Here is a 12,659-nt window from a genome sequence, read left to right as displayed (position 1 = left end):
GAAACATAAAATAATATAAGGAGGATTAGAGGAAGTTAGTTGGATAGAATAAAAGAGTTTCTTAAATTTCCCTCATCACAATGAAAGCCTAAATATTTTTAGGATAAAACTTGTATACTTATTATATTTATATACAATTGAATCAGGATAAGTGAATCTTAATATGTTAATAAAATTAATAACAATAATTTATTATAAATAAATAATCTATAAAAAATTAGTATGTCTTAATTCAATTGGAATCAAGCACATTAAATATAGAAGATTAAGTATATAAGTTTTTTCTCTGTACATAAGTTTACAACTCTAATCTAATCAAAATTTACTATCTAGATGATGATAGGAGATATTATGAGATAATTGAGATATTAAAAGATAAGATGAGATAATGAGAATTCATGAAACATTATAATATTCATAATAAAGTTATATAAATTAATCTACTATATAAAATCAAAATCATAGTTCAACTATTTAATTATCATCTATTAATATCTTATTTGTTCATGATAAATGCAAATACACTGTACTTTTTCAATTATGTTTTTTTCGCAAATTTAAATATTTGTTCAGGCCTCGGGCTTTAAGTTGAAAATTTAATTATTTTTTGACTTTCGGCCCCACCTCTCCAATTTTTCTGAATTCCGATCCACAAATTGTTTGGGCCTAAATCCACGAGTTTACAACTCAATCTCAGCTTTGTAGTTTATACATCAGACCTGGGATTGAGGTATGTAAATTATAAACACATAAGTTTTTTTTTTTTTGGGTAAACATAAGTTTGCATTTACTTCTGAACACACCATGACTTGCCGTTTTTTTTTTTTTTTCTCCCTTCCTTTTCAGTCAAATATCCTAAATCTTTAACTCAAACAGTCAAACTAATCCAGTCGATAGTTTGCAAGTACTTCTTTGAAAGGATAACTTCTATTGAAAATTTAATTAATGTCGCATATTCATATAATTTTAAGTGTATAAGTTTTTTTTTTAATTGCATATAAATGTCTTGTTATTGAAAGCAATTATGTTTGAGCGACAATTGAGCACTGATTGCGAGTACCATCTAGAGGAAATTCAAACATTAGTTAGCTAATGTTGTAAGGTAGTGCTTTTTTTTACTAAATCCAATCCCTATTAATTAATTGGCATTGAAAAAAAAAAACAAAGAAACAGGGACACCTTTTCTTTTGAATTTAAGGCGATTTACACTAATCCAAAAACATGGGATCCCTTAAGGATTGTTCATTATCTCGAATGAGGAAATGGATCATCCATTATACACCAAATGAGGCCTCAATAGATAGAGACTACCATTGATGCCCTGTCAGAATTTCACAATTTAATAAATGGAAACTTTCTAATCTCTTATTATCCACAAGATATGCACAGATTGATCGTGCTTACTCTATTAACATATAATTTGCTAAACAGATTCTACAGTCATGCAGTGAAACTCCATTGCCTACACATGATATTATATATATATATATATAGAGAGAGAGAGAGAGAGAGAGAGAGAGAAAGTTAGTTGAATCAAGTCATGAAGACTTGTGAAGACAAGGGTATGCCCCTAGACTCAAAAAGTATTTACAAAGATATTCTCACACCATATACCAACAAGATCATCACATTAACAGTGGGATTTACATGCACAAATTTTTAAATTATAAGTCAAATCCTTGCTAATGGAACTAACCTTTATTGGTTACACATGAATTTTAATTGTCAAGTAATTTCAAAACTGATATGATCTTGTGTTTGAACAGACATTTCAATGCACGTTTTAGAAAGCCCCCTAGGCTACAAAGAAAAGCAGTGAAAACAGAAACTATCATCCATCAATAAATAATACCTTATGTCCTTATCTTATGTTTGGATCAATGAGATTTGAATTTTGACCAAATCTACTTTTTAGATACATAAAATTGTATGCATTTGGATTTTATATAAATCCCAGCAAAATTTTTTTACAATTCCTTTAAAATTTTAAACACCTAATCTACCCTAATTATTTCAAATCTTAACCATCCTCTTTCAATGTTATCCAAACATGTGAACAAGTCTTGTAAGTAGGACAACTCATTCTTATAAGTGTTTTTTATACTACCCAAATAAATGATATGTATTTTAAATATGAGATTTTAAATCTAAAATTCAAATTAAAATCCTTCTATCCAGGCACGGTCTAAATATTTATTACAAGATCGCGCTTGTGAAATTTTCTTGCCGAGATCAACCTCAATCTGGACAAGTTAATGTCAAGTCTTCTACACAAACAAACATATCAAAAATTACAGAGCGATAACTGATGATTATATGCTCTTCATCAAACCTTGGCATTAAATAATCTAATTTCCTTGGCAGGCTCGATGAGTTGTCCATTCTTCTCCACATGCATAACAAAACTGATATTTGCACCTTCAATAACAAATAAATCATTTAATTAAACCATGAACATTTGACTCTTTCCTCAATCAAAATCCTTTCAGAAACAGATATTGAAAGCATGATTGCTTAAAAACAAAGTTGAGATATGACCTAATGCTGTGTTTGGACTAACAGAAATTTAGATTTAGATTTGGACCAAATCTTTCAATTAGATATATGAAAATCTATGAATTTAAAAATCAATTTTCTATCATAATTCCTTTGCAATTTAAAATAAAATTTCATCAACATTCTATTCATTTGAAATTTCAGTCATTTCATTCTTTTTACATTTTTTATTGTTGGTGTCCCTAACACTCTCACATCTTCTCTCATCTCTCACCGATAGTTATCATCTCCAATTTTATGTTTTTGCTTTGAATTTCAACTCTCTCTCTCTCTCTCTGTCTTCTCATCCTTTGATATTTTTTTACACTGTCCAAATAAAAAATTTTAAATATACAAATCTTAAACATCACATGAGATTCAATATAAGATTAAAATTTAAATCCAAATTCATCAATCCAAACAGACACCTAAAAGTACAACCCTTCCATATAAATTTGTAGAAGAAAACTGACCTGCAAGTGATATGCAAGCATCCAGTTGTCTTCTCCACATAGAACTTACACTTAGGACATCTCCTCCATTTCTTCTCTTTAGCAAGCTGTCTCACAAGCAAATCTTCACTTCCTCTCTCATTCTCATTCAGTTTCTGGTATTCCTCACAATCGACTCCATGATGCCATGGTACATTACATCTTGGACAGAACAATCTGTGGCAAACAGGGCACTCTGTTTCCCTTGCAGCTTGTTGATCTTCCTCATTCTCAACCAGCAACATAACTGAACAATCCTTAAAGGGGCAATAAATTGTTGGGAGTTGCAGAAACAGAGCTTCACACAGAGCCTGATCCCACCTTTCAAGCAAGTCCTTGGGAAGCCATGGCCGACAAGCTTCCATCTCAAAAACACTCTTACAATCCAAACCAGGACACGAAACTGCTGTTATGCTGTCTTGGATTTTTGTGGCCACATGTTTTGTTACACAATCAGAGCAGAACGAATGGTGGCATGTTGGGCTCCTGATCATCTGGGTTGTTCGTTTAATTTCTGCGCAGATTTCACATATGACTTGCAAGGATTCAACTGTTCTGTTAGAAGATCTCACATGTTCTGTTACTTGATTAGGCCAAGAAGAAGAAGATGATGACGATGACGATGACGATGACGATGACGATGACGATGGTGATGGTGACGGTGACGGTGACGGTGACGAGGGAAGGTTTTCATGCCGGATGATGAACTTCCGAAACTGCGAGCGTGGATGACAATGATCATCAGTCAATGGGACATGTTGATCATGTTCATGTTGGAAAAACAGAGCAGAGAAAGATGGGTATTCAACGCAGAGAAGTTCAGTGGCAACAAAAGAGAAGAAAGAAGACAAGAAGAACAATTCGTAGAGAAGATCGGAGAAAGAATCTTGGGCCATGGAGTGTACAGTAAGGTCATAAAGGAGTGAAGAAGACAACGTAGTGTTCAGCCCTACTTTACTGATTGTATATAGAGGTAGAAATGCGTGCTTTCGAAGCAACAAAGCCAAGAAGGAGGGGTGCCTAATTTGCTCTTGGTGCTGCCCCCTCTTGATGGTCCTTACCCTATCAGTCCACTTCATCTGATGACAAGAGACAATTCATTAATCAAAACTACGCCGTTTTATTATAGTATATCCTGTCCGTACATTCTTACCCCCAATCCTAACCATTCAGCATTTTCAGCTTAAGCCCACCGTCTTCCTCGTTATGGTGGCAGAAAACATTCGCACCCCTGACCAGGCAAAAGATATAAATAATGCATCTCTGTTTTTTTTAACAATAATGATGATGATGATGCATCTCTGATTTGGTCCATGTTTCAATTTAACAGATTCTCTTTACTGAAAATGACAAATCACAAAAGATGAATTAAGAAGCTCCAGTATCCACTGCACTAATGCAAAGGTGCCGTAAGGAATTGAGACTAAAAAGAAAAAAGACCAGAAGAGTAGAGGAGCTTGATGAATTCAAAGACGATCAAGCAAATTCACGCCAATTGCTATATAAATAAATATATATATATATATATATATAGACAAAGCAACCCCAAACGCACATGCAGAAACAGACCTCATCAACAAATAAAAACCAAACGCTTACCTCCAGCACCTTCAATGGCGAAGAAGCAAATTAAGCCCTAAATCTAAACCTGAAAAGCAGAACAATTTCTGCCGCTTCAACATTTTCCCCGTCGCATCCGTGACGGAAATTGTTGTTTCAAACAACGGTCTCAATCCCACTAATAAGAAGAAGAACGCCAATCTCCTGCTCGGCTGGAAGTTGGAAAACTGGGGAGGAAGATGGATTTGGGAAAAAGAAACTCCATGGCTGAAAGGAACCCGGAAAGAAAGGACACACGACTGAGCTCCATCAGTGTGAGAACCGGGAGGAAGATAGATTTGTAATTAAAAGAAACCAACGACTAGGATTTATTTTGTTAATAAGCGGTCAAGATTTTCTCCATTCCAACGACGTCATGTTAATCGGTGAAATGTCTCTTGCCGTTGGATCAAATGGAAGGCTAAGATTTGGAGCATCGGAAGGCGGTAGACAAGGCACAGCAGAGTATCCTATTAAAACGGTGAATCCGGATTCCTCAAAAAGTTTGATCCAGTAAAAGTGTTTAAGAATGATGGTCCTTTTTCCAGAATAAGAAAATGTGAGCCAAGCAAAATGCTCTTTAATGATATATTTATTCGACTAAAGAGTATATTAAATAAAATAAAACATTTTTCATAGTATATAAATAATATCTATACAAATTTAATTTAATTAAAATTTGTTGACATGCTATTAATAACTAATTGAATCAATCTATACTATGATGTATCTTATTTATTAGTCATTTTAGATTTTTTTTTAAACAACCCAATGAAAAGAAAATCTAAAAACTAAAAAAAATCTAAAAACTTACTTGAACCACATTTACAAATCAAAACTTAGGTCTCGTTTGATTACTATAAATGAATGGCATGAAATGGATCAAGAAAATCAATAAAAAAAATAAACTAAATCACCATTTGATATGTTAAAACTGAACTAAATATGATAAAATTCATTAACATATACTATAAATGTAAGAATTATTATACCTTTTAAAAATATTATGAATCATGATTTTCAATTTACAAACTAAATTATCCTTCTCTCTCATAAATGCCATTCACTATCCTTTTTTATTATCTCATTCTTCAATACATTCCATTTTATTTCTTTTCAATAACTAAACGAGACCTTACTTTTGTTTGGTGTGTAATCATTTTATTTTATTTAAGATTAATGAGCATTTTAAATCTTAAAATATTACGCTAATAGCATCTTAGATCCTGAATTTTGAAATATGTAAAAATTTCTTTAATTTCTAAATTTTGAGTGCCCCTGCCATTGAATAGGAGAAAACGGCAACTCAATTTCAAGTTGATATAGCACTCATTTTGACTTTAAAAAATAATGACAATTTTTTTCAACTTAATGGCAAGATTTAAAGTACTTAGAATTTAAACATAAAAGAGAGTTTTTGCATATTTCAAAAGTTTAGAATTCAATAAGCTATTTTCATAATAGTTTTAGGATATAAAATGCTCATTGATCCTTTTATTTAATATATATATATATTTACTTTATTTCAAAAAATAATAATAAGTTTACTAATTTTTTCATATTATATATGTCTATAAAAAAGGGAGAATCTCATCTAGACTCCCTAAGGGAAAAAGAATTACATTTAAGGGGCCAATGCAATTTGAAATTATTCTGCAGCCTGAGGTCTTTTTTGCAAACATGTTTAAAAAAAAATGATACAATTGCCCTTAGTGAGAAAAGACAGCAAATATAAATTTTGATTTTTACAACTATATATTTACAAATTTATAACTTTATGATTATATATTAATAAGTAATTGTCCATTGAAAATAAAATTCTTGTTTAGAGTTGATTTGTTTGTTTTGGCCAACTTAATAAATTTACAACTTAAAATTCAAATATTCATAAGTCAAAGTTTAAAATTTTTGACTTTTCATATATTTAAAACTAAGGTTCATTATGCTAATGCACTTTACTAGTGTATATATATTGTTTGAATTATGTGTTTTTATTGAATTTTTCTTTTAATAGAAAGCATGGCTTTTTTTATAAGGAAAATGATAGTAAAGTTAAAAGAAAAAAAAGAAATTATGCCAATTAAGTTATTGATAAAAATGTTTAAAAATAAATTATAAATAGTAATTCATGAAGCTATAAGTAAAAATTTTAATTATAAATTTAAATTATAATTAAAATTTAAATATTTTATACATAATTTTATTATAATATAATTGCGGTGTTGTTTTGGAAGTGTGAATGCGGGAAGCAACTTCCGCATCAAGGTTTGACCTGCCGACCAGAATCAATGGGGGTGTCCATTCTTTAATCCACTTAGTACAATTCTTTCCTAAAGGTATCAAAAAAAATAATCATTTTGTTTTTTATATCAGTACAATTCTTTTTTAAAGGTATCAGAAAAATAATCATTCATTTTTTTATATTTTATTAGATTATAATTTAATTTTTAAATTTTAACTTAGTACAATTTAACATCCATAATTTAATTTAATTATAACTTAGTCCACCTTACAATTCAATCCATATATTTTTAACTATGTATTTAAAATATTATTCCCTAAACTTTAACAATAAATTTTTATTTATAATTTTATTTTTTAAAGTATAGGGACTAAGATTTTAAATAAATAAAAATATGAAGTTATAAGGATTGGATTGTAAAAGTCTTGAATTTTTCTGAAGCTTCTCTATTTCACTTTTATAAGAGAGAATGGCAATTAGGTCTCTATTTCACTTTTTCTAAATTAATACTAGTTTGTAACTATTTGGATTTTATCCATAATCAATTCTAAAGGCTAAAACTAAAATTTTGTAAAAATATATCCAAACACTTTTGTTACATGTGAAAATTAATTATGAATTCAAAATTAAATTTTTCTAAAATTATCCAAACACTATTATATTTGGCAAAATCAATTATGAACATGAAATCATAGTTTTGTTAAAAATATCCAGACACCTCTATAAATTTCAAAATCAATTATAAACCTAAAAACATGATTTTTAAAATAGCTTGTAATATTTTTTAGATAAATTTTTAGATCAACATAATTGAAAAGAAGGTAACAGTAGCTTATAAGATAATCGTGGTTTTGAATTTATAATTAATTTTTGAAATAACCTTGTCTACTAATCAGAATTAACCCTTCAAACTCATGATAATCAAAAGATTAACTTATTTAGGAGATTACCAAGTTTAGTTTTGAAATAAAGGATCTCAAGTTTTCTTAAGTTAAAATATGTCCAAATAATTCATTGACCCATCATTCAAAATAAAAACAAGTTATGAAAGCATGAGATACTTTAGAGGAGTGAAAGAAATTGAAAATAGTTAAAAAATAATTTAATTGCTATACAACAGGGCAATGTGTTGCGGCTTGTATACGCCATGCCGCGGTGTGTTCCTCCCTGTGTCACACACTGCAATGTGTTGAATGTTTTCTTGACAACTGATTCTACTATCATTTAACAGCAAAATTGGGGAACTTCCAACGGGCCTTAATCTTTTGTCCGACGCCTGAATGACATGATTAAGTATTTACAAAAAGCTCTTTTCATAAACTAGTTAATGACAGGTTCTACTTCAAAATAAGTCACACTAGAGAATTGGACACCGAAACCCATTTTTATCACTTTTCATAACTTTTCACAACAAAGGGTGTTTAAAACTTAAAACAAGTGCCAAAAACTGTTTCTAATACCCAGACCATATCTATTAGATCTAGGACTATCAATACAACACATCATTCACACTCAATTATCAATATAACACAAAATTACTCATCAACCCTTTTATACTAAAAATAGAAAGAGGAGGAAAATTGACTTGCATTGCTTCAAAATCAATCATAACATGTTTGAAACATCATTTCTACACTTGCATTAGTATTTTGACTTTATCAACATATATAACTCATTGTATACAACTACGCAAGGCCCAAAATACAATTCAAACCATTGAAACGACCTATAGTGCAAGTATGAACAAAATGCAACCTAGAATTGGAAATAATAGTTTATTGCACAGAATAAACAAATACAAGAGGCATACAAGAGAAATACACAAATTCTTAGGCCTTAGTAGCTTTGTCCCTCTTGGTACCAGAGTTAAAGCCTGTAAAATATTAAAGAAAAGGAGTAAGTCTAGTCACTTAGTAATCAAGGTAAAACTTACCCTATGTAGTTATATATTATTTGTAATCAAACACATGTATATAAAATCAAGTTATTAAAACATGCTTGTACACATATCATAACTTATCATTTTACATTTAACTCATTTCTATCTCATATACACTAGGTACATTGTCATAAGACACTTAGATATGTGATAATGACCCAATATACACACGACTTGCCACATCACAATCATGTGACAAGTCATATAATTTCATAGGTAATGATCAACCAACTTTATATCCTTCTTATTTCCTCCAACTAAAACCATGAGCTATAACACTAAATATGCTTTATCCTTGTGACTAAATTATCCAAGCTCACTAATCATGAGGTGTGACCCAACTAAAAATTACATAATTTACTTTTGGACCACATCCTCTCCCACTATCAAATCTTTGGAGTATTGTATACCCTAGGCTATTATCCTCGATAAATTAGTGAAAAAAGCTAAGTTCTAGTTCCTCAACAAACTGTGGGACAGTTCTTCGACAAACTACAAGACAAGGCTATACCTTGTGCACTGGAGGGCAGCTTAAGTAGCATATGAATTTTCCTCTGCTCCCAATCCCTTTGCGAACTCTCGCCTACTAATCATGCCAAAAATGATGCTTACTCAATTTTTACAATCTCAATTATTCAATTTTAAAATCGACATGTTGGGCTCACAACCATGCGCTACTCAAATGAGCATTAATTCTTATTTTCACTTACATCACATAAAACTCATCATTTTCAATCTCATATATTCATCTTATCAATCACATTATCAATTACCCATCCAAACCACATTATAAAAAAGTAAATTATTTTACAATCATTTTTCGCATGTTTAATACATATCAAAGCAATTATGTAAACACTAAGTTTCATTGCATGTTTCATCATTCACAAGTCACAATTTGCATGTTAAATACATAATTCACCTCATATTACAATTAACAAACAATTACCCAAAGTAAGGTTCCCTAAGTTAATTCAAACATTTGAGAGGTCAAAGGTTTACCCCTTAATAGTATAACTTCCAAGCTTGAATTCTCAAGCCAAAATAGTGTCTAAGAACTTAATCTACAATCATCAATTCTTTAACTTATCAACATTGCCAAACACACACATTCAACTCTCATCTTCTACTTCTAGATTACCCAATGTCTATTTTATATAAGTTTGGCCCTACCCATTGAGTTTATTAATTTTCTTTAGTCTTCAATAACATTAATGAGCTATTAAATTCTCATTAATGGCATTGCATTCTTTTAACAACCCTCATTTACGTCATTTTTGCATAATAATGAGGCTTAACCACCAAAAATGCCAAAACTCAATATATTTAGGTTTAGATACTCTAATCTACTCATATTAACTTTATTTGAGTAAATATATTCAGATCTATAACTTATATGTATTGAAAACTCATCTACCACTATCAAACCCTAACCATCTACTCATAAATATGGAAGAAAATGGGATGAATAAGGTTTAGGATACTTACCTTAAGTGTTTAGTAGCTTCAAAGTGTCCCAAATATTCTCCAAGGATGAACCTTAGCAGAGCATAACTCGTCCTCTTCGTTTTATCCTTTCTCTTCTTTTTGTTTCAATCTCAAATCGCAACTCTTAATTTGTAAAAAATGACCATACACCACAACGAATGCACAATCCTGCCTTTGGTGCATGGCACAAAAAGGTCTCCTCTCGCTTCAATATCTATTTATGCACTGTAGCAAACGTGATTCATGCTGTGGTGTGTGGCACATCAATACTTCCTCTTTATTTTTTTCTCCTTTTGAGGCCCAATTGGCTCAACTCTTCATCAAACTCATAATTAGGGCTGAAACACAGCCTAAAGGCAGTCATTAGATCTCTCTAGCCACACACCACTATAATTTATTTAATTATCATAATTAAGCTTAATTAATCAGGAGATTAAAATTTGAGATGTTATAATTTTGGCATGTATGAGGTGTCTGGGTATTTTTAAAAAAAAAAAACTATGATTTTGGGTCCATAATTAATTTTGGCATGTATAATGGATGTTTAGATATTTTTTGAAAAAGATAGTTTTGAATTCATAATTAATTTTAACATGTAACATGAATGTGTGGATATATTTTTACAAAATTATAATTTTATTTAATTTTCATTTCTACTTTTCAATTTTACTTTTTAATTTTGATAAAAATCAATCTTATTAATCAATTTTATCCAATTGAAATTCAAATATATCCTTAGTTTCTGCACAAATTTCATAGATGACACGCAACGATTCACACATTTCATTTGGATTGTTGCAAATGCTACAATCCAAAGTGATATTTATCGATGAGAACCATATTAATGGGGTTCTTCGTTGCTAAGCACCAGGGTGCTCACTAATAAAAAAAATGGGCCATCCATATTTTAATTTGGATGTAATTCTAGATGGCCTAGAATTTTTTAAATTTAAATTTATTAAAATAAAAATTTATAATTTTTTATAAATACGTTCATCATCAGTCTAGATAATATTAACTTAATTTAAATGGTCTAATTTAATATTATAATTTTTTAAATTGACAATTTACATGTACTTTAGACTGCCTAGTTTCAATATTAAATTTTCATCTACAAGGTCCAGATTTAAATTTTTTATTTTGATAAATACAATATTAAAAAATAAAATTTATAATCTTTTAACTGTAAATTTTTTAAAAATTACAAGTTAAAATTTTAAATTTGAACTATACAAAATACAATTGAATAATCAATATATAAAAACATATAAATTATAATATTAAATTAAATCCTCCAAATTAAATATAGACTAGATTAGTCATAAAAAAATTATTAAAACTTTCTTATATGGATCCATATCAATGTGATATATATATATATATATATATTTGGCGTAAAAATATCAATGTGATATGAGTGGTAAGGATATGAGTGTTTGTATTTTTCTTTTTGTTTTTGTTTTGGTGAGCAACGGGACAAAAACCCAAGCATTTATTTAACTAACGGTGGAAAAAGGGCCATTAGGACCCATAGAATCTCGATACAACCACTCACCGAGCCCTCTAAAGGGTTCAAGAAGAATACGACTCTCGTAACAATTATACAAGGTTGACTTAGCCAACCAGTTAGCACTAATATTCTCTTCTCTAAAAGACATGCCTAACTTGAACAATACAATCCTCGTGAATAAGGCAAACTGCTTGGCGTATTTGCCAGTGTTTTGCTTTAATGTCTTTAAGGGCCGCTTGGAACTCGTTTACAACAGTGATGGAGTCACTCTCTACAATAAATCTTGTGAGCTTTAGTGACTGTGCCACTAGTATCCCATGGTAGAAACTCCAGGGTTCAGCCTCTTTTGCTGTGCAAACTCCCAAGCCACAGGCAAATCCTCAAATCCTCCATCTACTTCCCTTTAGAGTTACGGAAAATACCACAACAACTAGTGGCGCTTGGGTTAGCCCTCGAAGCGTCATTGATATTGAGTTTGGTCCAACCATTAGGTGGAGATTACCAGCTAGCATGAGCAAGCCTAATAGTCGCCCCCAGTCTTGCATCATCTTGTATGCTAACCTACACCACTTGGGCAAAATCAATGATTTTCCTTTTGAGCCCTTCTGACGAAGTACTATCTCTGTTAAAGATCCAATTATTTCTAGCTTTTCAAAGGTACCAGATTGTAATTGCAAAGAGGAAATCCCATTTAATGCCATTGTGATGTCCTCCATTCTGCAAATTCCAGTTGAACCAATCCTTTTTATTAAGGGAATAGAATCGGTTTATTTCTTCAGCAGCTACAAATGCACGCTAGACTCCTCTTGCCATGGTGCAGTCATGAGTTACATGTAGCACGTCTTCAACATTGTT

At 30.7% G+C, this 12,659-nt stretch overlaps 1 protein-coding gene across 4 annotated transcripts; it reads right to left on the bottom strand.

Annotated features, from left to right (window-relative positions):
- Positions 1 to 1,548: 1,548 nt before the first annotated feature.
- Positions 1,549 to 4,885, bottom strand: LOC129287981 (E3 ubiquitin-protein ligase RSL1-like). Of its 4 annotated transcripts, none has more exons than XM_054924283.1 (4): positions 4,626 to 4,885; positions 3,980 to 4,257; positions 3,009 to 3,742; positions 1,549 to 2,418 (listed from the first exon to the last, which is right to left on the bottom strand). In XM_054924283.1, the coding sequence occupies exons 2-4, from the start codon at positions 4,103 to 4,105 to the stop codon at positions 2,349 to 2,351; spliced, it is 930 nt and encodes a 309-aa protein (XP_054780258.1). In that variant the 5' UTR covers positions 4,106 to 4,257; positions 4,626 to 4,885; the 3' UTR covers positions 1,549 to 2,348. The 4 variants fall into 4 exon arrangements, with proteins under 4 accessions (XP_054780258.1, XP_054780256.1, XP_054780255.1 ...); XM_054924281.1 differs by having other exon boundaries at positions 3,009 to 4,105; positions 4,180 to 4,257; XM_054924280.1 differs by having other exon boundaries at positions 3,009 to 4,257.
- Between the last annotated feature and the right edge of the window lie 7,774 nt (positions 4,886 to 12,659).

This window comes from Prosopis cineraria, unplaced genomic scaffold, assembly GCF_029017545.1.
Source record: "Prosopis cineraria cultivar Desert tree isolate PC_DT_omini unplaced genomic scaffold, ASM2901754v1 PC12, whole genome shotgun sequence".
NCBI lineage: Eukaryota > Viridiplantae > Streptophyta > Magnoliopsida > Fabales > Fabaceae > Prosopis > Prosopis cineraria.
Note: the sequence above shows the minus strand (reverse complement) of the source record. Positions and strands in the feature narration are given on the sequence as shown.

What these genes read in the sequence shown, in the direction of transcription:
- LOC129287981 (XM_054924280.1), bottom strand. Translation starts at nt 4,105, where the DNA reads ATGAAGTGGACTGATAGGGTAAGGACCATCAAGAGGGGGCAGCACCAA. An exon ending in TGCTTGCATATCACTTGCAG is followed by an intron (nt 2,419 to 3,008) that starts GTCAGTTTTCTT and finishes TTGTTATTGAAG; the next exon opens with GTGCAAATATCAGTTTTGTT.